This window comes from Motacilla alba, chromosome 12 (genome assembly GCF_015832195.1).
Source record: "Motacilla alba alba isolate MOTALB_02 chromosome 12, Motacilla_alba_V1.0_pri, whole genome shotgun sequence".
NCBI classification, from domain to species: Eukaryota; Metazoa; Chordata; class Aves; order Passeriformes; family Motacillidae; genus Motacilla; species Motacilla alba.
Window position 1 is genome coordinate 14,431,627 of NC_052027.1, and position 25,596 is coordinate 14,457,222.

The 25,596-nt window shown below is 52.3% G+C and overlaps 3 protein-coding genes across 4 annotated transcripts; 2 read left to right on the plus strand and 1 right to left on the minus strand.

Annotated features, from left to right (window-relative positions):
- Positions 1-1,765: 1,765 nt before the first annotated feature.
- RBM5 (RNA binding motif protein 5) lies at positions 1,766-16,792 on the minus strand. The gene is made up of 24 exons (XM_038149105.1): positions 16,637-16,792; positions 16,089-16,533; positions 15,751-15,906; positions 13,837-13,906; positions 13,291-13,364; positions 10,892-10,975; positions 10,437-10,497; positions 10,214-10,279; positions 9,907-10,067; positions 8,766-8,863; positions 8,188-8,275; positions 7,881-7,958; positions 7,715-7,787; positions 7,116-7,201; positions 6,720-6,798; positions 6,370-6,461; positions 5,662-5,826; positions 5,044-5,190; positions 4,893-4,964; positions 3,985-4,164; positions 3,699-3,773; positions 3,162-3,259; positions 2,946-3,075; positions 1,766-2,428 (listed from the first exon to the last, which is right to left on the minus strand). Exons 1-24 carry the CDS (start codon positions 16,651-16,653, stop codon positions 2,303-2,305), a joined length of 2,721 nt encoding a protein of 906 aa, XP_038005033.1. The 5' UTR covers positions 16,654-16,792; the 3' UTR covers positions 1,766-2,302.
- Positions 16,793-18,445: 1,653 nt separating this feature from the next.
- LOC119706031 (protein mono-ADP-ribosyltransferase PARP3-like) lies at positions 18,446-22,951 on the plus strand. The gene is made up of 11 exons (XM_038149106.1): positions 18,446-18,557; positions 19,095-19,335; positions 19,532-19,657; positions 20,062-20,253; positions 20,599-20,734; positions 20,971-21,197; positions 21,337-21,486; positions 21,636-21,713; positions 21,956-22,133; positions 22,353-22,499; positions 22,613-22,951. The coding sequence occupies exons 2-11, from the start codon at positions 19,153-19,155 to the stop codon at positions 22,780-22,782; spliced, it is 1,587 nt and encodes a 528-aa protein (XP_038005034.1). The 5' UTR covers positions 18,446-18,557; positions 19,095-19,152; the 3' UTR covers positions 22,783-22,951.
- A 687-nt stretch (positions 22,952-23,638) lies between these two features.
- LOC119706032 (probable G-protein coupled receptor) lies at positions 23,639-25,574 on the plus strand. Of its 2 annotated transcripts, none has more exons than XM_038149107.1 (2): positions 23,639-23,837; positions 24,175-25,574. In XM_038149107.1, exon 2 carries the CDS (start codon positions 24,285-24,287, stop codon positions 25,512-25,514), a length of 1,230 nt encoding a protein of 409 aa, XP_038005035.1. In that variant the 5' UTR covers positions 23,639-23,837; positions 24,175-24,284; the 3' UTR covers positions 25,515-25,574. The 2 variants fall into 2 exon arrangements, with proteins under 2 accessions (XP_038005035.1, XP_038005036.1); XM_038149108.1 differs by lacking the exon at positions 23,639-23,837 and having other exon boundaries at positions 24,255-24,362; positions 24,458-25,574.
- Positions 25,575-25,596: the final 22 nt, after the last annotated feature.

Consider the following 25,596-nt stretch of genomic DNA (forward strand, 5'->3'; position numbering starts at 1 on the left):
AACAGCCGCACTGCGCTGCCTAAATTGGAGGCGCGGGTGCTGGCAGGCGGTGGTGCCTCCATGCCCTGCTCCAGCGCCTGGCATGGCATTCAGGGGCATGCCTGGGAGTGGGGGGCTGCAAACCCCCCCTCCCCCAGCTCCTCTTGTTCCATGGGCGCCCAGCAGCAGTGCCTTAACCCAGGAAGGTGGGCTTTAACCCATCTAACAAGAAGGGGTGGCTGCAGGCCCAGCAGCTGCAAGCCCATTAAAGCCTTGCCCCAGGAAGGGATCCTGCTTTGGGCATCCCCTTCTAGCAGATCCCTGTGCCCCCATGGCATGCTCCTGGATCCCCACGGGAACTGTTCTGTGGGAGGTACCAGCTGGGGCTGGCTCAGCTCCTGGCACTGGGGCAGCACTCGGCTGCAGCGAGTCTCTGACTGTGCTGTGCCCACTGCAGCCCTCCCCCCTGCCCGCAGCATCACCCCTCGTCAGGAGGATGCACTGGGACAGGGATCGATGAGCTGGGAAGAAGCTGAGCTTCACAAATGCACTTTATCGATCCATCGAACCCACCTGCTGGGAAACAACCCCCCCATTTACAGCCCAGAGCAGCAAAGCACTTCGGTGTGGCCAGCCGGGACACACAGCCAGTGGGGGGAGGCTGCCAAAGGCACACGGGGCCCCATTGCAGTGAACCAGGGCTGCCTTCCCTGTCGTTCCTGGGGGGAAGCTGGGGCAGGGAGCCGTCACTTCTAGGTTGTCTCAAGCCAACCGGCTTCCTCTGCGGAGCCGAAGAGGGAATGTCACCCGCGAGGGAGCCCTGGAGCGCCAGTGATGCTCGGCAGCCCGGCACAGAGGAAACGCTCCGCGACACAAGCTGGGCACGCCTGCCACCTGGCGGAACGGCCCGGCGGCTCTGGCCGCGTCCCCAAGCCCCGCGGCACCGGGCCACATGCAGGGGCGGGGGCATTCCCCACCTTGGCCCATCCCAAGCCAGGCACCCCTCAAAAATCAGGCAGTGGCCCGATAGTGCAACAGGGGCAACAGGGGCAGAGGCGCAGCTGCAGCAGCCGGCAAAGCAGGATTCACCCGTTCCAAAAAAAAGCCAGAGGATGCTGGCCTTGACCCCCAGAAGGGCTTTCAGCAGGCAGGAATGGTGAAGCTGCTCCTGCTTCATCCCAACCCTACCTATAGCCACCTGGACAGTAGGAAAGCCCACTGCTGGCTCAGCTTCGTGTGGAGGCTGAGCAAGACCCACAGCCAACAGCATCAGCGAAGGCAGAGCCCAGGGCCGAGAGGGGCTCTGATGATCCTGGCTCTTGTGAAGAGGAGCGTGAACAAGGCAGAGAACAGCAAGGCAGTAATGGGACAGCTGCCGGACGCCTCTGGGGAACCTCCTGGGAGCCACCCAGCCTGCCACAGCTCCCCCACAGCACTGAGGCAGCCCAGAATAAGCCGAGGTGGAGCACACAAACCTTCCCAGAGGTGCCACACATGTCACCCCCCTCCCAGCCCACCGAAGGGCCAGCAGGTAACACCCAGGGCTCTGGGCAAGTGCAGACACTGCTGCTGCACCTCTCCTGTTCCTACAGTGACGGCAAGAAGGGCTACAGAGAGAGCTGATGCTCCACCAGCCACCATCCATGCTGGAGCTGTGAGAAAGAGGCTGAGAACACGGCACAGCACAGGGATGAAAGGAGGGAGGCGAGTGGAGAGCTGCATGGAACAGAGACTCCAGGATGAAGTCTCATCAAGGAAGAAGCAGAATGACAGAAAGGACAAGTAGCATTGGCAACTTAATTCTTCATTCACCCACCGAGAAACAGAAATAGGATAATTTTTGGATGTATTTCATTTGGAAATGAGCCAAATTGGCAACTAGAATCAAAGTCTTCAAAAAGTCTATACAAAGATGTATCATACAAAATGTACAGGAAAATTCTCCAAAAAAACACAGACAGACAATACAACAAAAGGAGAACAGAGACAGTTTGAAAGCACAGCTAACAGGTCCTGCTGCTGCTCCAGGGGGCAGGAGCAGCACCTGGACAACATGCTAGAACACAGAATACATTACACTATATACACGACCATATAAAGATCAGCCATCCCCTTTGGTCTAACCAGGAGCTCTCCAGCATGAAGTTGAGTCAGTTCAAACAATCTGCTCATGGAAGTGTTTGTTACATGCCGAGCAGGGAACAACGTCCAAGGGAATGAAATGGTCAACTCTAAACCAAAGCCAGGATACAGCCAGGTCACCAAGGCTATGGAGTTTAACAGTCAGTTCTTGCTAACATGAAGTGCTTTGCAGGCCAGAGGGTCACTCCATCTCCGTGAAGCGAGCGAACATGGCTTTCCGCACTGCGTCTTTGTACGAATCCGCCGTGGAGACGCCGTAGGAGCTGCCCTTGGCTCCCAAGCCAGCTCCTCTCATTCGTACCTGGGCCTGCAAGGGAAGAGAGACACACTTCAGCTTTGCAGCGAGTGGCCAAACCACCATGAGGACACCACCAAAAATCCCATCAATCCACCCAGCCCAAGCTTCCCAGGGGATCTCTACAGCCATAAATACCACCATGGACACCAAGAGACTGGAGCACCCATAATACACCATACCTCACACTATTCTGGCCCCAGTCCAACTGCGCTGAACAGTTCCTAACAGCACAAGCTGGAGCATGGGCAAGGCCAGGAAAGGCAACAACTAGAGGGAAGACACCTCTCCTGGTGTACTGGGGCCACAGTGCCTCAGGAGACAAATACCAAAGGGAGGAAGGCACAGCCATGCCTCTGCTTCAGCATCCAGGGGGACAAACATAAGCAGGAGCCAACATAAATGGAGGCAGCTTTGCAGTGGCTGGCAGTTAATTCCTTCAGAGCTCTTCAGCAGCAAGTGCTTCTGGTTAAACAAGAAAAAAACAAAGGCACCAAACCTCCTCAAGGAGACATCCCTCTTTACTTACCTCAATGGGTGCTGTGATGCCCTGGCATTTTCTTCCCAAGCCCGAACCTTCCCTCCAGCCCATGGCCTGCAGCATCTTGTTCCCGATATTACTGTTGTCAAGGCCGTCTTTGGTGGGCTGCTCGTAGTTCCTGCAGGAAGAAGAGAAGAGTTAACAAGTCACCCACACTGCTCATGGTGCACCGAGGCAGCTGCTGAGGAGCTTTCAGGTACGTACACTGTGCCTGCATCGTAGACCTTCTTGCGCTTGGGCTCCGGCGGCTCGGGGATGCCGTACTTTTCCCGCCTCTCAGCTGCTCTGTCTCTGTATTTCATCTGCACAAAGCAACTACAGTTAGCATGGATTTCAAGACACTTTTGTTCAGCTTTGAGCTATGGGAGTCAGATGAATGCCTGCTACTACAGAATACTGTGGACTGCAGCCCACTAACACCAACACCACCAACGGCAGAGCCCAAGACCCAACCCTCTGGAGCACCATCTGAACCAGCACTGGGGCAGGAGGAGACTTGCAGGTTTCTAGTCCCAGCCTGGCAGCCCTGAACCAGAGGTGGAATGAGCCTTCCATGCTAAGCCAGACCTGTGGGACATGGGACACTTCTCTCCATCTAACAGGGCAGCTCTGAACCTTGACTGGAAAAGGGGTTGGCTTACAAGGATTATCTCGAGTGACGTGCGTCAGGCTAAGGAGAGCTCAACACATCACCTGCACAGGTTTTCCATTAGCTACTCATCTGCTCATCTCAACACTGACCTCTCTCTCACGCAGCTCCAAGGCTTCAAGCTCCTGCTCAGAAAGCTTTGATCTCCTATAGATATCCATGTTTTGCTGAAACAAGAAGAGAGATTCACTTTAACAACATGAAATGCATTACAGTTCTCCCTAAATGAAGTAGCTGACTTTTGGGAGAGCAACAATCCACCTGCAGATTTTTGCTTTAAGAAAAACAGCTTTCCAAACAGCAACATGCCTCATGGTTTTGGTTTACACACTGGATTATGACAACCCCAGTATTTTCCTCACTACATAGTGTAACTACCTTGTGCAAGTCAGACAGCTGCTGGTGACGAATCAGAGCATCTTTGTTTGGAAACTGCCTTCTACACAGCAGACAAGCCATCTTCTTCCAGTCAGTCAGCTTCTCCTCCTCATTCTCCATTCTCTCCAGTAAGTCCTCATCATTATCGCTGTCACCACTATAGGCAGCCACAAGGCCACGCTGAAAAGCAAAGGCAGCATTAGGGGAGTGCAACAGTGCCACAGTTCAGAGAGCACAAAAAGGGAACAAAGGCTGCAGATGTGTACCACAGGAGGAACAGCATGCTCCCATTACTAACGAGGAAATCACAGAATGCCTGAGGTTGGAGAGGAACACTGGAGGTCACCCAGTCCAACCCTCCTGGTTAAGTAGGGTCCGCCCCTAGCACATACTGCTCAGGACTGCGTCCTCATGACCTCTGAGCATCTCTAGGAAAGGAGACTCCAGAGCCTCTCTAGGAAACCTTCCAGTGCTCAGTCACTCTCACAGTGCTGGTTCTTTTTCTCATGTTCCCCTGGGTCAGGGATTCCTAAGGGCTGGCCTTGGCAGTAAACACTGAAACAAAGGTGTTAAGTATTTCAGCCTTCTCTGCCACCTCTGTTGCAGGGTCCCTGTTCTATTAAGTACTGGGCCCATACTCTGAAGTACTGCAACTCAAAAGAAGTACATACCAAAGCAGCTGCAGGACAGTTCCCACTAGCCAAACAATACTTCTAAGTACAGCCTATGTAGAAACCTCAAAACCCCAACTGAGCTCGAGGCTAGGAAGAATCACACCTGTCCTAAGTGTACCTCAGTTACCCAGCCTACTGCACTTGCACCACACCACTGCAATCATCAGCACCACTTTTTACAGGTAATGAAATGGAAACTCAGGCTTGAGCTCTGAGCTCCTCTACCATACTCACCTTTAGTGGATTTTCATCATCCCCATTTTTCAACACCTCTGGCAAGATCTGCTGTCGCTCAGACAGAGCTCCCTGGATGAGACAAGCATGCCATGAGCACAGAGCTCTCCGTCACAGGAACCCCACCACACGCCACTGCCAGCACCTTCACCTTTTTCTCAAAGAGGGCAAAGCCTGCATCTGCAGCTGCTGACTCCTTCCGCTCCTCCTCCCTTGTACTCAGTGGCTGGAAGCTATTCTTGAAGTTCTCCTTCTGCTTGTTCAAACTCTTTGCCCAGCGTTCCATGTCTTTAGCAATCTGAAATGCAGAGTGGTTAGCTCACACAGCTCCTCTCAAAGCTATCAATCTCTTATGACACCCATTCAATCTCACATGCAGTTTCAGAATAAGTCAACCCACTACCTTTTATTTTTAAACCACAGAACACTGGATGTAGTGCAGGTGTTTCCCTGTATACAGCGTTCAAAGACAACGCAGCTTGCTTCTTTTACTGTACAAACCCTTCTTATCAAGATAATCCTCTATGTGATGGCTCAGTTATACTCCCACTGATCCTGGCAGGATTCCATAAGCACTCCTCCTATGCAGAGCTTAATTCTGCACTGAAGCCTCGCCAACTCCACCTCTCCTCAGCCCCCCACAGTGCCTGCAAATTGAAGGCATGCACCCCACTGAATAACCTAGGATTTCCTTTCTCATGAGGAAGGAGAAATATCCCGTTCCACAGAAAGGACTTTATCCCAGTTATAATCCCATTCTGTCTTTTACCTGTTGGGCTGTTTTACTTTTAGGCTTCTCTTTCTTCTCTTTCACTTCTTTGGTGGTGGTTGTGGTAGCTGTCTGTTGGTAGGTGACACCTTCTGCTGCAGGCATGTAGGTCTCCTTTTCGCCATCCCAGTACAGGTACTGCTGGGTTAAGGCATTGTAGTAATACTGCCAGAGGGAAGGAGAGGCAGACAGTTAAACACCTCACACAAGCCCAGTGTCCACGGGAGAACCCAAACAAGCTGATTCACACTACTGCACCACACGGGAAGGCGTTTTGTAGAGTCCAAACAAGTTTTGCAGACTCCACAGAGGAGTCGAAAGGCAGGAAGTGGCTGAAGCCTCTGTCCCCGCACACAGCTGGTTCTGCCCAACAGCACTATGGAGAATCTTTTGCTTCTCCCAAGAGACGACCCACCAGAGCCCAGAACTGGGTGCACTTTGCTGGGCACTCCGCAACGAAACAGCTCAGTTACAGTGGCTGTGACAAGTGCTAATCCTCTATGGGCCAAATGTGGAGGAAAATTAAGGAAAAGGAGAGAAAAACGCAGGGCTATACCAGAGGGAAATCAAGTCCCAGCCCTATACACACTGCTGAGAGTTATCTGCAACATCTGGTATGTTGTGCACTTCAAATGTCACTCGTATGATGAGAGATAGGAAACTAATGGACCTTAACAGTTAAGACATGTGGGAAGAACTTGTGTTTACCTGGGAATTAGGATCATAGTAGAGCCCTGTTATAGGATCATAATAATATCCTGAAGATTCATCATATTGGTAGGTGGAAGTATCAGGGACAGCTGTAAAAAAATTAAAGCGTGGGACATGGTCGTTCCAGACGAATTCAGACAGGTATCTTTCTACATTTCAGGTAAAATTCGGAGATCATAGCAGCCACAACAGCAGACATGTCTGTAAAGGGCTCTTAATCACCCATGCAGCCAACGCTCTCCAGGGGCAGCTTCACCATGACAGGGTGATGGAGCACTTGGCCAAAGCCGAGTTTTATTGCTACAGTGACAGAAAACTGTCCCCAAGAGCACCTCCCGAGCACTTACCGTACTTGGTTCCAGGCACTACGCCAGTCGGAGGAGCTGCCTGTGCCTGAGTGCTAGTGGTAGGTGGTGCTGACTGTGTCTGAAAAAAACCCAAACCACAAACCTCAATTAGAAAATCTGTCACCAAGAAAACAAGGACAGCGAGCCAAGGCGTGAGCAGCGCACCCTACGCATATGACAGCTAACTCCTCCTCACCAGCATGCCTGGCACTCACCTTTAGCAAAGAACAAAACCATCCCAAGAAGAAATGGCAGGTGACTTATGACCACAAGCACTGTGACTAACCCACGGACACTCTGAAGCTTTGCTGTACCACCCACTTAAAAAATCAAAGGCTACAGCTAAGCCACATATCCCAGGCTCTGCAAGCAAGGACTCATCAGTGCTGTAATTACCGGAGAGTCAGGTGAGTTTGTCTGCTGATTATACAGCTGAGGACTCTGGGACACGACTGCAGCTGTTGTTGTAGTGACCGGAGCTCCTGCCAAAAGAGAGCAGCAATGCATAAGCCAACTAATTTGTAAAACTACTGCATTCTACGGCTAAAATTACTTTGTTTATAGTTTCAGCTACTAATTCCAGCTCCAGCAGCCAAACAAGGCAATAAGCATTCTAAAGGAGATAGATACGCAGTGGGTATCTTCTACCCAGACAAGGAACAGTTTCCTTTTCAGGAGGAAATATTCTGCTCTTAAAGTCAGCAATTGCTGGCCTCTACAGCTGTTAGTGCTGAACATTTGCTAGAGCTGCTTACACCACTAGCGTAAGTTCAAGGCCTTTGTCAATAGTCTGAAACTAAGGCTTCTCTCTCATCTTGCACAAGAGGTTCCACTTCAACAAATCTGTTCCAGTTCTCTAGTAATGCATCCTCACTCAGACATCCTGAGAGCAAAATGAGCCAAGTCTTCTGCACAGCAAACCAACAAAAATGGGCAAAATACTACTGCACAATTATAATTACAAACAACTGCTTCTAAGATGCTGGAAGCACTACCTGATATGGTAGCTGTGTCTGTGTCCAACACTCCTCCTTGATTTTGGTAGTACTGCTGATAATCCTGGGAATACTGTAAAAGGAAATGGATGACAAAACAAGGTCATTAATCTGCATTCCCAAATTATGACAACCTGCTGGTTAGAGCATCATCTTTACCACTAACCTGAGCATACTGTGAGTATCCATCCTGTCCTGACTGGAGATAGCTGTAGTCAAGGGTGCTGCCCTCTCCAGTCTGTGGCTGAAATTCAAGAAGATAATACTTGTCAGGGACAGATAAACAACTTTATTAAATAATTTCATGCACCCCACTGCCCAGGCTCCAAACTGATTGTGCGCAGACCAGATCTGTCATGGCTGAATCTGCCATCAAACAAGTGAACCAAGCAGGTGGCCAGCAGGGTAATTACATGGTGTGCATTTGAATTTTCAGGAAAGCAGGACTATGAGAAACAGTCCCCAAATCATACCTGAGTGGATGACCACTGAGCGGCAGCAATGGCTGTACTTGCCACAGAGAAGGCGCTGACTCTGTTACCGTCTGGGAGAAGCAGGTCTCTGCAATCACAGAAATCAGGCACCTGAGTAAGTACTGCTTTTTACTGAAGTGTCTCCCTATGCAAGGAGGTGGAGTCTGCCCTCACACATGGATTTCTTGGCAGTTATCAAACATTTGGAATGTAATGAATGAGCTAAAACATTGCTTGGCAAGTAAAGGAACTTCAGGTTCATTGTCGTGGAGTCAGTAACAAGTCAGAAGGTCTCCAAGGAAAAAAATGTGCTGTGCACACAAACAGTTACAGTGTTATCTGCAGAGGACTGGAAGCAGGGGTGTGGGGAAGACCGCTTTCACTCTCCTGGTGCACAGTGAAGAGCAGGATGCATGCAACACAAGTGACTTATGGGGAGCAAAACTTTGAAGTCAGAATAAACTTAACCAAAGTGTGGGTGACAAGAAGAAACCGTCTAATATAAAGAGAATGGGTGGGTATGTGAATTAAAAAAAAAAGCAAAAACAAAAAATGCAATTGACTGCTATCACACTCACTTTCTGGCACTCTTTGCAAAGTCAACACCAATTGTTTTGCCATCAATTTTTAGCGGCGGCTGAAGACTTTGTAAAATCTGTAGCAGTTGAGAAGCATCCTACAACAAAAAATACTCATTATTATGAAGGGCAGTTTACTGAGGGGGATCCAGAAGTGCCCCAAACTCCACCTTTTCATGTAGATCCACTGAAAAGAGCTAAAGATGTAAAAACACCTCCATCTCCTCACATTACACACATGCAGAAGAGCACAGTGAGACCCCTAACAGCCCATGTGAACATAGTGAGCCTTTCCCTGGGTCACGTATTAAATATGTTCCAGAAGCTTAGCTTTTATCAAGACACAAACTACTCCAAATGGGACATCAGCAAAAACTGAGATTAGGCACCTGTTTTAATCCAACCACCTTTCCTCTAATTAAAGCAGGTCCAAAGAGATCACACTGCTGCTCGAGTTTGATGTACAGACTCAAGGAATCATTCAAGTTGGAAAGGACCTTAAAAACCATTGAGTCCAATGGTTAACCCAGCATTGTCAAGTCCACCACTATGCCACATCCCTCAGTGTCACACCCAGGAACAGAGATTCACTGCCCTTCACAGACCCCATGCCAGCAAATGACCTCCCTGAAACTTAGGAGACTTTTCTTGTACCTCTGTAATTTCCTGTGTTCCAATTTATGGCTGCTCCCTATTGTCCTCTCCTTATGTATCCTTGAGAATATGTTTCTGCTGCCCTTAGACCCTCCCACTGGATGCTGCTAAGAAGAGCAGCATCTGCCTCCTCCTCTCTTCTCAAGGTGGAAGAAGCCTAACTCAATGCACCTGTTCCCACACTGCACGCCCCAGATCTTACAATCTGCCAACAAAGTATGAACCCGCACCAGTACTTCTGCAATCAAAGCACGAAGCTAGGCTGCAATCCAGAACAGAACTCTGCTACCAAAATAGATTTCCCAAGTGCTCCCAACATCCCACCACCCTTCAAACTGCAGCTACATATTATCAGCTTTGACACACTGCAGCCATTAACAGTCCCTGAAGGGGGACAGTCCTTCAGACAGCTCAGGGATCTATATGCTGCGAGGGAGAGAAGGAGTTCACCAGCTGTTTCTCTCCAGAACACCAGTAAAGTCCTCACCATGGCAGAAGACAGCTGCACAAACGCAAAGCCTCTGTTCTGCTGAGTCTGCTTGTCTTTGATGAGACGAATATTATTGACTGCCAGAGATGCATATGGAGACAAGGCAGTCATGATGGATTCCACTACTGTGTGAGGAGCAATGTTTCGAAGAATGATGGCTGAGGAGAAAAAGGACGACATTAGCAGGGCACACCATGGCTTTGCAGAGTATTTCAAGCCTTCAGCTGGCAGGCTGAGGTACGGAAAGGATTTTTAGTATGTGTGTTTACATTTCACATTCTAGAGTAAGTCAAAGATCACTTACTATCACAGTAATAATCCACAGACTGAACGGCTTCTGCTGCCCCAGGTGGTACCTCCTGTTCTGAATCTTCACATGAAGAGAAAATATTTCAGTCAGGACATGGTTCATGCACTTCAAGCTCAGCACTTCATAAGCCAGTGTAGAATTTACACGGAACTCTGGTTCCTACACAGGCCAGAAGGTTTCCCACAAACTGAACATGAAAGAGATGATGGTAACGTACCAAATTTGTCCGCTCCACAGCGGAAGCATTTTAGCCTCCTTCTGAAGTTGTAAAGGCAGCACTGTGACAAACAAGAGAAGCCCAGTAAGAACTTGGGTAATTTTAATAACCCTGCAACAAAGACATTTACACGAAGTAACACAACAAAGCTAACCCACCAGAATAATCCAGAAGATCAAAAGCCACCCTTATCTGCACCACAGCTGCTTTTCAGAACATCCCAGCTACTTTCTCCCTCGTCATCCCAAATTAGTTATTTTAACTGTGTAGTCTTGGGCTTACAATCCCAAGCACAATCATTACTGTAAAAGGCAGTGTTAGAAGGGAACACATGCTGGGGAATAATTTAACTTTATGGGGAGCAGGCTTGATTCAGGCGTCACTTTCTTTAAAACACTGAGGAAGTGGTGAGCTCTAGAGCAGCACAAACTCTCGCACAGAAACATGTGTTGTACCTTGTTGCAGAGCCAGTCCTCAAATTTAGGCCTTGGGTTGCTGTAGTGCATTGCAATCTGCTTCCCTTGGATCACCAGCTTTTTCTGCAAAAAAAGTGGTTTCAATTATTCCTGTATCAAGACACACATGTCCATTTTCCCATGGCAGAGCACCCTTCGGAGGAATCAGTGCTCCTGAATTAAATGGACAACATATGGGGAGGATGTGGAGGACAACCACCGCCACCTACACCCTGCCCATCCAATCCTGCAGAGAGGAGGACGAGGGCAGTAAGAGAATGGGATGTGGAGCAAAGATAAACAGAATCAGGGAGTGTAGAAAAAGCTGCCAAACACTAAACGCTGACATGGAACCAGAAAGTGTCTCGAAGGAGACAGAGTCCTAATCTGTTGCATTCAGATTAACACATTTTTAGGAGTCTCTTTGCCCCCACATTTCTATTCACTTCTGGCATAGCACTGAGAGGCTTTTTAAACGTGTCCTTAGGTGACTGCTTCACTTCGTCCCCTACTCCAAACACCCCAGACCTTTTAACCACACTTGGATTTACTTTTTCCAAGTACACTTCAGAAGTGTCCCCTTGAAAATACAGTAATTCCTCCCAAAGGGACCCTGCTTAGACTTCTTGAAGGCTGGATTACAAGTGCCATCAACTGAAACATAACTCAAGAGTGGTTTCATTTGACTACTGCATCAGTTCAATTGGAAGCCTGCACAAGAGGTTTGTGTTCTTCATTCAGGCAAGAGTTCTCCAAAATGAGTAACTAGATTGCACGTGAAGCTTCTCCAGGGGTAGGAAAAGTTCATAATGCTTTCATCACGTCCTCTCACTCTGACTTCAGAGGAGTTAGTAATTTACAGCTATTAAGAAGCCTTGACTGTCAGCCTCACGCTTTGCCAAGCGTGGGTATGCAGAATGACCTTTCAAAATATGGCTATCAACATATTTTGGTCAAACAGGTGGAAGCACATGTGAGGAAGTGCGTATTAGAGGCCACACCCCAGACACTGCAATGGCAGAACCATTTTTATGGCAGGTTGGCTTTCTGCAGAGGTACCAGTGTCAGCACCAGTGGCTTTTCTGATAACAGGGTCTGACACAGATCTAGCACGTAGCATGAATAAGGCTCTCACATTCTGCACGACTGAACAGGGCAAAGCCATTGCTCCTACCGGCAGGAGGGAGGGTTGGAGGGCCCAGCACTCACTGGATGTGCACACATAGAAACAAGGCTGCTGGCATAGTTGCAATACATCGTTCTGTCATCTAACAGTCAGCAACCCGGCTGCTGGGGACAGGCTATGTTTTCCCTACTACTAAGGTGGTTGCTTACTGGAGTGAATTTGAGTATACTTCAATAAATTATGCATCAGTACAGCTTTGTATATATTAAAAAAAATTAAATTTCTGGAAATATGCTCTGCATTAATTTCTTGGTATTAGTCTTTCCCCTGCAGCCACCTGCCCTACTGAGCAGCATGTCAGGAAAACAGTATTTGAAAGCTGCTCTCTGGCTGGGGAACACACCCACAGTGTGGGACATATGAAACACTATTCCAGCACAAGGCATATGACAACTTCCATCTGCTGGAACTGCCATGAATCCCATGATGGTGCCATTTCTTTATTATAACATCAACAGAGCAGAAAACCAGTCATAATGTTGTCTTAGGACTGCTGCATCAAATATTCAGGTCCAAGAAAAAAAATTAGTGATTTGACACTTTGCTCACTTTGAGAGTATTTTTAAGTTCTGTTGTTAAAATAGCTTATGAATCTCAAAGTAGTGAAAGCAAGTGAAACTGTTTGCAGAGCCACAGGAAAATCTCACAGGAAAACAAACCAGAGGATCCTTACTGCATTTTGGCTTCCTATCAAGTCATAGTAACAAAAAAGCCAAAATACAGAGTCTAACAGATGTGAGATCTCACTGTCTGCCTCATTTAGTTGAAATGAATATGCTTTTTTCTCTAGAAGAGCCAGTTCCCCCTCTTTAACTGGGGTAATAGATTATTGCCAAGAACTGACACTTCTCTTTCAGGGTTAATACCAATGTAACACAGAGATGTGGTGCTTTCTCTGACAACAGAGAAAGAAACATCAAGTGGAAATAAGCTAGGACTTTTTAAAGACTACTAGCCAAATCTTCATAAGACCAATTAAACAGCAACCAAGTCATTTAATACAATGGCACCTTTCACCAAAGTAGAACTTTCTCTCCTAATTTTCTTACATGTTATAAATTTTAATATATACAAAGCTTTTATTCTTTAAATCACTGTTATGGAACAAACCACTCCTTCCACCTCTATTTTTTCCTTTTTTTTTTTTTTTCTTGTTAAACTGTACAGACTTGTTCCATTTTCAGGAATATCTAGACTTGGTGAGTGAAGCAACCTGATTGGCTTCCATCCAGCTGGTAGCATCTTGAAAGTGATAAAACTCCACGAAGGCGAAACCACGGCTTACACCTAGAGACAGCATTCAGATATAGACGGGATACTTGTGTTAGTCAGTTCCTTTAAAACAGGTGAATCTCTCTCCAACTGCTTCATTACTTCATGACAAAGCAGCTTTACAAATGCGACGTCAACTGCTGGGATCTGCTCGTTATTTTGCCATGGCAAGGAACCAAGCTGCCTTAACTGGCTACATTTCACTCGATCTGAATCCACGTTTAAGGGTAACCATGCAACAGACTACATACTATTAAATGGGTTTACACTATTATTACTTACCAATACCTGTTAACAAAACCCCCTGTAGACAGACTTCTTTTAACATGTTGACCAGCTATCTAAGTCTTCCAAAAAGCCACATTCCTTAGCCATGGCAAACCTTTTTTTTTTATTGCATGTGCTTGCAGTTTGGGGACAATTCTGGATACTCTTTTGGGCTGGGGAAGAGGAAGGTGATGTCAAAAACTGGATTAAGAGCTCTCACCTGTCTTTCTTTTCATCAGCCTCACGTCTGCAGGCTGAGGACCTTCAAAGGATTCAATAAGCTCACGAATCTGCAGGAGATTTTGATCGAACAGTTAAAATTTTCATAGCTTGCCAGACAGAAGTCACAGAAACCACCTACCTTGCAGCACCATGAAAGAGATACACAAAACAATGTTTTCAACACCATCTCAAAGACAAAGAAAACATTTACTGAGAACCCAACGGGACTGATGAGCATCAAAGTCCATATAATCTTTTGCTACAGGCTAAATCAACTGTAATCCTCACTCAGGACACTGAATCATCCACAACCTGATTCCCTACGATTGCGTGTTCTCAGATTAATTGGTCAGTATTTGGCAAAGACTGTGCATGATCCCAAGATTTAAAAAAGAACACGGCTGGTAACCCTCTCCCTGCCTGTCTAGAAACCCTTTGCTCCTAGCAATGAAAAACAAGAAGCCTGCACTGCAAGGCTCCATGATGAATGTATTCTTACACCTCACGCTAAAGATCTCAGTTCTTCTGGTGTAACAAAGCTGCTGCGGCACAGGCAGCCTCAGCCTCAGTGCAGAGGCATGGAGGAAAAACAAACGCTAACAAATTCTTTAATTCCAGAGCAGAAGACAAGGTTTTTCAGCAGCTTCCACAGAATTCAAAGTACATTACATGCAACAGGGCTGCTCAGCAGAATCAAAACTTATCTAAAGCTCCCCATTTATATGCTGAATAGAAACAATATCAGATATGCAAGTGATTTTTTCTAATGAAAAATATAGGGGAAAAAAAGAGAATTGTGTACACAACCAGGAGTAATGTTAACAAAAGAACTCAACTCTACATTCCAAGATGCATTGTCTACACTCTGAGTCCAGATTTAAACATTCCTATAAATTATGCTACAGTTACTGCACAGCTGTAGAGCTACACCAGTATCTCAGAAACAAGAACCGTTCTACAGCATTCTGTGTAATGTCTGACTGGGCTGTCTCATTTGTATGCAGGAACCTATACTTATTTCAAACACTCATGAAAATGTTAGATCAGTATTCGGTGATTAGGAACCCTCAATATCAGGAGGGTAACAAGCAATCGACGAAAAAGCAAAAGAAAAAATCTCCATTGTAGGAATGGTGCAAATGTATTCTCTGTGTTAGCAATTAAGGCATATAGACATCGAAGGCAGAGGCGGAGTCTTGACTGAAAACAAACTGGGATAGCTCAGCTTTTACCTCTCAAATAACACTTTTGTGCTTATAGCTTGGTAACCAAAATAACCCACGAAGGAAAAAAAACTCTAAAAAGTTCCCACAGATAAGAAAACCTTAAAGCTTTAACATCTTTTTAATGAACAAGTCAGACAAGCAAGCACCGAGCTCATCAGTACTTGCTCCCTCAGCTCGGCAGCAGCCATTTTGACTCCCACAGCTGTGCCCACACAAAGCAGCTTTGTGCAGGGCTGTGCTCGGCTAAGGAGCTCGGTGACTGTGTGTGACCCCATCGGTCACAAGTTCTGGCCCCGATAAAGACCAGAAAAACTGGTGATTGCCACCTCTTTGTCTCTGTCCCCCTCCCCCCTCCCTGCAGTGGGGCGAAACAGCAAAAAAAATCCGCCTCTTCGCTCTCACACAGAAAAGCAGCAAAGAGCAGACAGTTTAAAATCCACTCTTCGGGAAAGCATCCGTGAAAAAAGGAGCATTCACAGCTCGTTCTATCTGAAAAGGACTGATTAACATTGAACTGACCTCTATAATTTAACACTGGGAGTTTAAACGCTTTCAGGACTCAAAATGGCAGCGCGACAGCGCTCGAGAGGGGCCACCATGATGCAGCGCTCAACAAAATGGCAGCAACCGCTCCGGCACGGCCCTGCCCGGGGGCAAGGCAGGCACAGCCCTGCCCGGCTACTCACATCGTTCTCCGTGACCGTGATGGGGAGCCCACGCAACATGATGGTCTTGCTTTCTTTTTCATCGTTAATATCGTTCCTGTAGTCGTGCTCGCCGTAGTCGCCATCGGAATGGTATCCGTCCTCCGATTTGTCGCTGTTCCTGCGCTCCCGCTCCCTCTGGAAGCCAGCGCCCAGGGTTAGCCACCGCGACTCCCGGCAGCGTGTCCCCCCAGCGCCACACGGGCCCCGCCCGCCGGCCCGGGGCTGCTCCCCCCGGCCCCGGGCAGCGCTCCGGCACCGAACCCGCTCCCGGCGCCCTCCGCCCCGCAGCGCCGGCCCCGGCCCCCGGCCCCGCTCACCTCGGGGCTATCGTAATCGCGGCTGTCGTAGTCTCTATCATAGTCTCGGCTATCGCGACTGTCGTAGTCTCGGCAGTCCCGACTATCGTAGTCCCGGCAATCGTAGTCTCGGCTGTCCCGGCTGTCGTAGTCGCGGCAGTCTCGGCTATCGTAGTCTCGGCAATCGCGGCTGTCGCGACTGTCGTAGTCTCGGCAGACCCGGCTGTCTCGACTGTCGTAGTCCCGACTGTCGTAGTCGCGGCAGTCTCGGCTATCGCGGCTGTCGTAGTCTCGGCTATCGTAGTCGCGGCTGTCGTAGTCGCGATAGTCATCATAGCGGTCACCGCGGCGCTCCTCACTGGACCTCTTGTAGTCATCCCTCCGCCGGCTGCGGGACTCCCGCTCGTCGCGGTCCTCCCTCTCCACGATGGAGCCGTAGCGGCCGCTCCGCTCCGTCCTGCTCACCCTGCGGGGCACAGCGGGCCGAGCTCAGAGCGTGAAGCGCCCGTCGCGACCCCCACCACTGCCCGCCTCCTCCCGTCTCCCCTCGCCCTCCCGCCGCCGCTCACCGCTTGTCCGAGCCCATGCCGCCGCCCAGGATCCGCAGGCACCCGGCACAGCACTATCCGGCACCACACGCCAAGCACACCCGCACAGTCCCTCTCGCTGCCTCGCCACAAAATGGCGCCTAAGGGACCGCCCGTCTTCTACCCAGCAGCCACCTCGCGCCCCGACTGGAAGCTTCCAATCGGGGCGCAGGCGCAGCGGCCGCGCGGCACGCCGGGAAATGTAGTTGGGGGGCTGCCGCCATTAAGGGCCCTGCGGTCCGGTCTCCCCCACTCATGGCACCGGGATGCTCAGAGCCCCGTCCAGCTCGACTCTGGACACTGCCCGGAATGGGGCAGCCGCAACTGCTCTGTGAAACAGGTCCCCGTGCCTCGCCACAGTGCATTCCTTCCTCATGTCCAATCGAAAACTGTTGTCAGTTTAGAGCAGTTATCCCTTGTGCTGTGACTATGTGCCCCATCCAAAGCCCCGCTCCCGCCGACTTGGAGCCCTTTAGGAAGGGGCTCTTAAGTTCCCTCTGGAGTCATCTCTTCTGCACAGTGAAGAACCCCAGCTCCTACCCCCTGTCAATAGCTAAATAGTTGTCATGGCCCACCGTCCCTTTGGGGAGCACCTGCCTCAGTTCGAAGTGAAAAATTTCTGCCCCAAGGGAGGATGTGGGACTGTACCCCCACTGCCCTGCACTGCTCGGGCTCATACGGCCAAGCCCAGGAGCTGCAAAGCCAGCAAGACTTTGGCCCCAGCAACGTTGTCCTCTCCATATTTCCAGCACAGAGGGCCCCTCTGCCCCCTTCCCACGAAACCAGCAGCATCCCTGCTCCTGCACAGCTGCTCCTGCCTGGACCTGCAGCCTTCAGAGCATGGCAGGCACTGGCAGGAGCAGGCAGAGGCTGCTGAGAACCCTTCAAACCACATTCAAATGCAGTCAGGTCCTCCTCACTGCCTGACCCTTAGCCCTGAGAGTTTGCTTGGGACCCAATAAAAGGTATTTAACATTCAAATGGTGCCATCTTTGTTTTTTTTCAAGACAGTTTTGTTAGTCTCAGAGCATGGCGGAGTGGGGCTGGCTGGAGGGCAGGGTGGGTCAGGGTCACCTCATCCAGGGACTGCTTGGCAGAGCAGGCAGTACAGAACAGTCAGGCAGTACAGACAGTACAGACAGGCAGTACATGCAGTGCAGGCAGACAGACAGGCAGTGCAGGCAGTACAGAGCAGTCAGGCAGTGGAGACAGACAGGACAGGCAGTACAGACAGTACAGACAGGCAGTACATGCAGTGCAGGCAGACAGACAGGCAGTGCAGGCAGTACAGAGCAGTCAGGCAGTGGAGACAGACAGGACAGGCAGTACAGACAGGCAGCACAGACAGACAGGAGTACAGACAGGCAGTGCAGTCAGTACAAACAGACAGACAGACATGCAGTACAGGGAGTGCAGGCTGACAGGCAGTGCAGACAGACAGGAGTACAGACAGACAGACAAACAGACAGTATAGGCAGTGCAGACTGACAGGCAGTGCAGACAGACAGTGCAGTCAGTACATACAGACAGACAGACATGCAGTACAGGCAGAGCAGACAGGCAATGGAGTCAATACAGACAGACACGCAAACAGACAGTATAGGCAGTACAGACAGACAGGCAGTACAGGCAGTACAGGCTGAGAGGTAGTGCAATCAGTACAGACAGACAGACAGACAGGCAGTGGAGTCAGTACAGACAGACAGACAGACATGCAGTACAGGCAGACGGGCAGCGGAGTCGAGCAGCAGGCAGGTCTGTCACAGGGTGCATGCGTCACAGCTGTTTCCGCTGTCATCTGTGGGTGTTGCAAAGGAAAAAGTTTCTCCTCTGGGCAGGCTGCCTGGCCAGCCTGGAGGCTCTCGGCAGCTCCTCGGCAGGCAGCCCTGGGCAGCGGGAGCAGGTAGGACACGGCTGCTGTCTGTGCCTCTGTCCCCACTGCTGTCCTCTTCAGCTGGGACTGGCCGGGGACACAGCAGACAGGGGCTGTCCGAGCCCCCTCCTGCCCAAATCAAAGCATTCCACTGGTCTTGAGAGCGGCTGGGGGGATGGCATTTCAAGTCTGGTGGCGTGTCGTTGCATTGTTTCCCTTCTTGCATGTCCCAGGGGGCACAGAGCTGGTCGAGCCTTGGGGACACACTCCTGAGGATTGGGGGTTCCTGGTGAGGGGAGGTGGGGGCACAGGTCCCCTGTGCTCCCCCTTGGCTCTGTGTCACTGGGCTCTTTCCACTTTGGGGTCCCTCAAGGGCTGAAGGGTGCTGAGAGGCTCTTTCACCCACCCTGAACACAGGACAGGATTGAGACAGTTTGTGGGCAGAGGTCCCATCCCCTCCTCCAGCCCTGCTGTGGGCTGAAGCAAAGGGAAAGCAAGGCGCAGCCCCCTGGACTTTCCCGGAAGGGCAGCATGGCATCTCTCACCTCTCCCTCTGCTGTCTCCAAGGATTTTTCTGGGGGATTAAGGCTGCTCTGACCCGGTGACAGCGGGGAGTGGCTCAGTCATGGCTTCCAAGCGCCAAGCTTCTTCCTCGAAGCAGCCAGACAGCAGGGAAAAGAAACCCAAAGGGGAAGAGGAGGACGACACCTGGAGCTCCACCTTGGCAACCCTGAAAACTGCTCCCAAGGAGAAGCTGCCCGCCACAATTGATGGATTGTGCCCCCTGAGCACAGCACTGGGTGCCCGGGTGAGAGCAGGGCTGAGCTACTCAGGGGGGCAGGGGTGGGAGGGTGGGGGAGTCTCAGACCAGCCCCTGCCCTGTTGACACAGGGTCAGCCCCAATTCTCCTTGCAGACCCAGTGTGTTCCCACTGGGACATTTCTGCACCCTCTCCTTCCCCAAACGCTCCCCGGTGCCAGCCCAGGCCACGTCACTCGCTATAGGTCTATGAGGACTATGACTGCACCCTGAACCAGACCAACATCAGTGCCAACAACAACAAGTTCTACATCATCCAGCTCCTGGAGCACGATGGTGCCTATAGTGTCTGGAGCCGCTGGGGCCGCGTGGTGAGTCCACCTGGCCATCGCTCATCCCCTGCACCTCAGCTGTCCTCACCCTTGCCTTCAGAGCCCCAAAAATCCAGGGTGAACCTGGTGGTCCCTGGTCCCAAAGCAAGCACCCAAGTGTCCTGCTGTAGCACTTTAATGGCGGGGCTTCAGGAACTTTTCCCCATACAACATAGTCAGCCTGTCTGGGGTATAGTCACCTGTCCCTGCAGTGAATGTGAGGGTGACAGCCCAGCAAGGGGTCCTGGGGTGTCTTCCTGAGCTGGTGGCTCAGCACATTCCTGCCACTGCCGAACAGCCTTGCTATCCCAGCCCCCCTTGTTCCTGCCTGCCTGCTTCCACTGGCATGGGGCTGGTGGAGCAGGGATGCAGGGGAGGTCCTGACCGCTGCTGTCCACTGCCAGGGAGAGGCAGGCCAGTCCAAGCTCATGCCCTGTGCCTCCCTGGAAGCTGCCAAGAAGGACTTCGAGAAGAAGTTTCGAGAGAAGACCAAGAACAGCTGGGCAACAAGGGAGAACTTTGTTGCCCACCCAGGGAAGTACACACTCATTGAGGTGCAGCCAGGGGCTGGGCAGGAGATGGAGGCTACACTCAGGGTGAGTACTGAGAGCTTGTCACCATGATGGTGTGGTCCTCATTGCCCTCCTGCCCCAGGACGTCCAACAGGGTCAGCAGGATGGGATGGGTTTTGAGGGGGGTGTGGGTGCTTGCTGAAACAGCTTGCTGGCAGAGATTTGGGGCTAATGGGTTAAAACAGACTGGGAGGGCATCCTGGATGAGAAACATGGCCTTGTGGGTGGCATCGGCCATGGAAAGTGGAGGCAACACCTGCCCGTTGCTCTGCTGCCCCAGGACCAGGCTCTCCTCACAGAGGTGGGCAGCACTGGTGCTGTGCTCCCACAGCCTCTTGCAGGCCCACAGCTGATGGGGTGTGTCTGCAGGTGGATGCCGTGGATGGGGACAAGGTCTGCAAGCAGCGGGTGCTGCCCTGTACCTTGGACAGAGCCACACAGGAGCTGGTGTCCCTCATCTTCAGCAGTGACATGTTCCGGGATGCCATGCAGACCATGAATATCGGTAGGAGGTGGTGGGTTGATGGGTGGCATGGGCTCGGTCTGGGGGTGCAGGTGGGGAGGTGAACGGAGCAGAGGTGCTGATGGATTTTAGAGCACCCCCTCTGATATCCTGGCTCCTGGTGGGACTGTGGACAGCCCGTGCTGGGTGCCCACACTTGCCCATGGTGATACTGGGGGTTCTTGGAAGTGGCTGCAGGGCGAGTGGGGTGGATGGGTTCCCCTTGTCCTCCCCTGTAGACGTGAAGAAGATGCCTCTGGGGAAGCTGAGCAAGCAGCAGATCGCACGGGGCTTTGAGGCACTGGAGGAGCTGGAGGCAGCGCTGAAGGAGCAGCCCCCCCAGGCCACTCGCCTGGAGGAACTCTCCTCACGCTTCTACACCATCATCCCACACAACTTTGGACGGGCACGGCCACCCACCATCAACTCCCCTGACCTGCTGCGTGCCAAGAAGGACATGCTGTTGGTGAGATGCCAGAGCACGAACTGTGTGACATCCCTTCCTGGTGGGGCAGGAGCTGCTGGCAGGAGGCTGGACTTGCCCTGGTCCCCCAGCACAGTGCCAAGCACTGGTGCTGAGGATGTCCCTGCTCTGTCCCTGCCAGGTGCTGGCTGACATTGAGGTTGCACAGAGCCTGCAGGCACAGAAAGAGAAGGAGGAGGCGGAGAAAGAAGTTGCCCATCCACTGGATCAGGATTATGCCCTGCTGTGCTGCCAGCTCTCCCTGCTTGACCCAGCTTCCCGGGAATACCAGGTGCTGCTTGTGCCACAGTGTCCCATAATGGGAAACAATTATGTCAGGTCTGTGGGCACCCCAAAGGTTCCTACTGTCCCAGGGGGACCGTGGGCATTGATGAGATGGCTGCCTGGAGTGACACAGCTTTTTTGCCTCCCCCTTGGCAGCTGATCCAGACCTATGTGACGCAGACTGGGCACAAGCTCCACATCCTCAACATCTGGCAGGTGGCCCGAGATGGTGAGGTGAGGAGGAGGTGATTCTCCCCGTGTCACAGTGGGGAAGCCATGGTTGCACCCCAGGGTTGCTTTAGGGCTTCTCCACCCAGGAGGGGATTCAGCCCAGCTGGCCAGGGCTGAACAGGCACCCAGTCTCCTGCCCCTCCAGCTGGGCACTGGGGCTGGGCTGGGGAGGTGGGTGGCACTCCTCCACCCCTGGGCACCCATGAGTCCCTCTGTGGACAGCCTTTAGCTCTGCATCTCTCCAGGATGAGCGTTTCAAGGCCCATGACCTCCTGGAGCACCGGCGCCTGCTGTGGCACGGCACCAACGTGGCAGTGGTGGCGGCCATCCTGAAGAGCGGGCTGCGCATCATGCCCCACTCCGGCGGGCGCGTGGGCAAGGGCATCTACTTTGCCTCAGAGAACAGCAAATCAGCCTGCTATGGTGAGGGCCCTGGGATGGGATGGGCTGGGCTGCTTGTGATGCCCACAGGGTCTGTGTGAGCCTGGCCTCCCTTGCATACCCTCTGCCAGGCAGCTGTGGGCTTGCCAAGCCCCTTCCCTGCCATGGCAATTGGTCCCTGTGGTCCAGCGTGGCCTGGGCACAACCAGATGGGAGTACCAGGGATGGTACTGTCATTCCCATCCCTTTCTCCCATGGCAGTGGGCCGTACATCTAAGAATATTGGCATCATGTTCCTGACGGAGGTGGCCCTGGGCAAGCCCTACCGCATCACCTGCGATGACCCCACGCTGTGTCAGCCCCCTGCTGGCTATGACAGTGTCCTGGCCTGTGGCCAGACAGAGCCGGGTGAGCTGCGGGCAGGAGGGCCGTGGCAGTCTGGGGCTGTGGTGCCCACAGGGCAGGGGGGAGAGAGGCCAGATCTCATGTTTCATGTGGTGCTGGGATGTCTCCTGGCCCAGATCCAGCACAGGATGAAGAGGTGCTGCTGGATGGCAAGAAGGTGCTGGTGTGCCAGGGCAAGCCCATTCCCATGCCTGCCTACAAGGACTCCTCCTTCAGCCAGAGCGAGTACCTCATCTACAAGGAAAGCCAGTGCCGGATCCGCTACCTTGTCCAGCTCCGCTTCTGAGGGTGCCTGGGAGTACCACGGCCCTTGCCCAGCACCAGGAGGTGACACCCATCAGCCCGGAGCACAGTGATCTGGACTCCCTGGCCACCCCACCAGGGGCTTGGCAAGGGACAGGCTGGCATGGGGACTGAGCTTGCTTTGACTGTGAATAAAAGCACTGTGCCTTGCACCGGGTGGTGCTCTCGCTCTCCTGCCCAGCAAGGCGGGTGTGCTGTAGGGAAGGGTGTCAGTGGGACCCTGAAGGGATGGCATGGGTGGCTTTTGAGGGGCTGAAGCCTTCAGATGAAAGCTGGTGTCTTTGAGAGCCAGCTGCTCTCATCAGCTTAGCAAGGCACACAGCTCATGCCCACCCTGTGGTATCAGAGCTACAGAGGGTGAGCAAGATCTGATGCCCTGCCTGGGCATAGAGGAATTCATCCATCCATCCTGAGAGCGAGTGACTGCCCTCCCTCTAGTGCCATGCCTCATGCCATGTCTGCTGTCCTGCCCCAGCCTGGCACCCATGCCAAGCCCTTCTTTGTGCTCATGTGTGTCCCTTGAGCACATATCCGGGTGCTCAGGCTGCCAGGGAAGCGCAACTCCCAGCTGTGTTACCCTGATGCCCCGGGTATCGGTCACCCTGATACCCGGTGCCAGCGGAGATGATTTGCTCCAGACCTGCCTGTAGCTCTGTCCCTCGAGCCCAAGGAACTTGAGGGCTGAGGTGTTCCTGTGGAAGGACCAGGCCTGGTGCAGTGGGTGGCCATTCTGGGGGGGCATAGGGCTCAGGAACCCCGATCCCCCCTTCCTGAGCCCCTGCCGGCTGCTAGGACCCAGCAGCTGTCCCCGTGGGAGTGCCACGGGTGCAGGCAGTGCAGGCAGTGCCGGGAGTGACAGCTGGTGCCATCCGCAGCTGGCGGGCTGCAGGCAAACAGGATGACGAGCGGGTGACGGGAGCGGGGACGGGCGAGCGTGGCCTCACACGGGGCCAGCAGCCCCGTTCTGCTGCGGCAGCAACACCAGCAAGCAGGACCCCAGTGAGGAGAGGAGCATCACTCATCTCCCCAGGAGCAAAGGTGCGCTGAATCCCACCCACCCTGGGGTCCCCTGTGGCCACAGCAAGAGGGTTGAGACAGGCAAGTTGTGCTGTCCCACCTCAGGACATACTGGTGCCGTTGGAGGGGGGATGGGGTGTCAGCCTGGCATGGGTGCCCACAGGACCTAGCTATGCTTATCCCTGGCCAGGTTTGGGACAGCCTGGGTGGCAGCTCTAGGAGAGCCAGAGTGATATGACTTCACTGGCTACCTCTCCCTCCTCAGCACCTTGGAAGTGTGCTGGTTGTCTCTGTATTTCTCTGTGGCTCTTCTCCATTTTGGTTCGTTCCCTTCACACCTGGCTCCTGATCCCAACAGGCAAGGAGAAGGTAGCAGCCATGGTTGTGGTGGGGTTACCCTCTCTGGGACACAGGAGAAGAGCCCTTGCTGCCCGGGCACCAGAGCTGCTGGCTTAGTCCTGGAGGGGGATGCCGAGCTGGACGGGGTCAAACACCACGGACAGCCTAGAGCTGCTCTCCATCCCCGAGCACTCCATTGGCCAGGAGGTGGTGGGCCTCTTCTGCATGATCCTGCTCACCCTCACTGCCCTGGTGGCCAACATCGTGGTGATGGTCACCATCCTCAAAACACCCCTTTTCAGGAAGTTCATCTTTGTGTGCCACCTTTGTGTGGTCAATCTCCTCTCAGCCATTTTCCTCATGCCCCTGGGGATCATCTCCAGCTCCTCCTGTTTCAACTGGGTTATCTACAGCATTGCTGAGTGCAAGGCCGTGATATTCCTGAACATCTGCTTCATCAGTGCCTCCATTCTCACCATCTGTATCATCAGCGTGGAGCGGTACTACTACATCGTGCACCCCTTGAGGTATGAGGTCAAGATGACCATCAGGCTGGCGGTGGCTGGAGTGGTTTTCATTTGGCTCAAGTCTGTTCTCATCACTGTCTTGGCACTAGTGGCATGGCCTCATGGCAACGGGGCCACCAGTGCCAGCCGCTGCACAGTCTACTGGAGCCCCGGGGCCCACAAGAAGGTTTTCGTGATCCTCTTCAGCATCACCTGCTTTATTCTGCCCACCATCATTATCCTCGCCGTCTACTCCAGCATCTACCGCGTGGCCCGGACTGCGTCCCTGCAGCAGGCACCCGTGCCAGCACAGGCAGTTGCACGCAGACCCCGCTGTGACTCCATCGCCAGCCAAGTGACCATCCTCACTGCCAGGATCCTGATGCTGCCCAGGCTGATCCCAGATCGCCTTCTAGGAAGCAACAAGGCCATCCTCACCTTGGTCCTCATTGTGGGACAATTCTTGTGCTGCTGGCTGCCTTTCTTTGCTTTCCACTTGCACTCCTCTGTCACTGCTGGCACTGTGGGTGGTGGGCACGGGGAGATGGCGGTCACCTGGATTGCCTACTCCTCCTTTGCTGTTAACCCTTTCTTCTATGGGTTGCTGAACCGCCAAATCCGTGAGGAGCTGGCCCGGCTCCGGCGCAGCTGTCTTAACCATCCACTTGGTCAGGAGCTCTGTCTTTCCATCTCAGAGGCTTCTGTTCAGGAAAACTTCTTGCAGTTCCTCCAGAGAGCAACTTGCACACTGGAGACCCACACCAGCTGCATCAGCCCCAGCCCCAGGAACAGGCTGGACCAGACCACAACCGGCTTCCCCACCCCAGGCCAAGTTCCTGAAGAGGGCAGCTGAGAAGGAGTCTCTGTCCCACTGTGCTGGGCAGGAGACCTGCCAGGGACACATCAGACCTGCTCGGACCCAATCTCTTGGATTT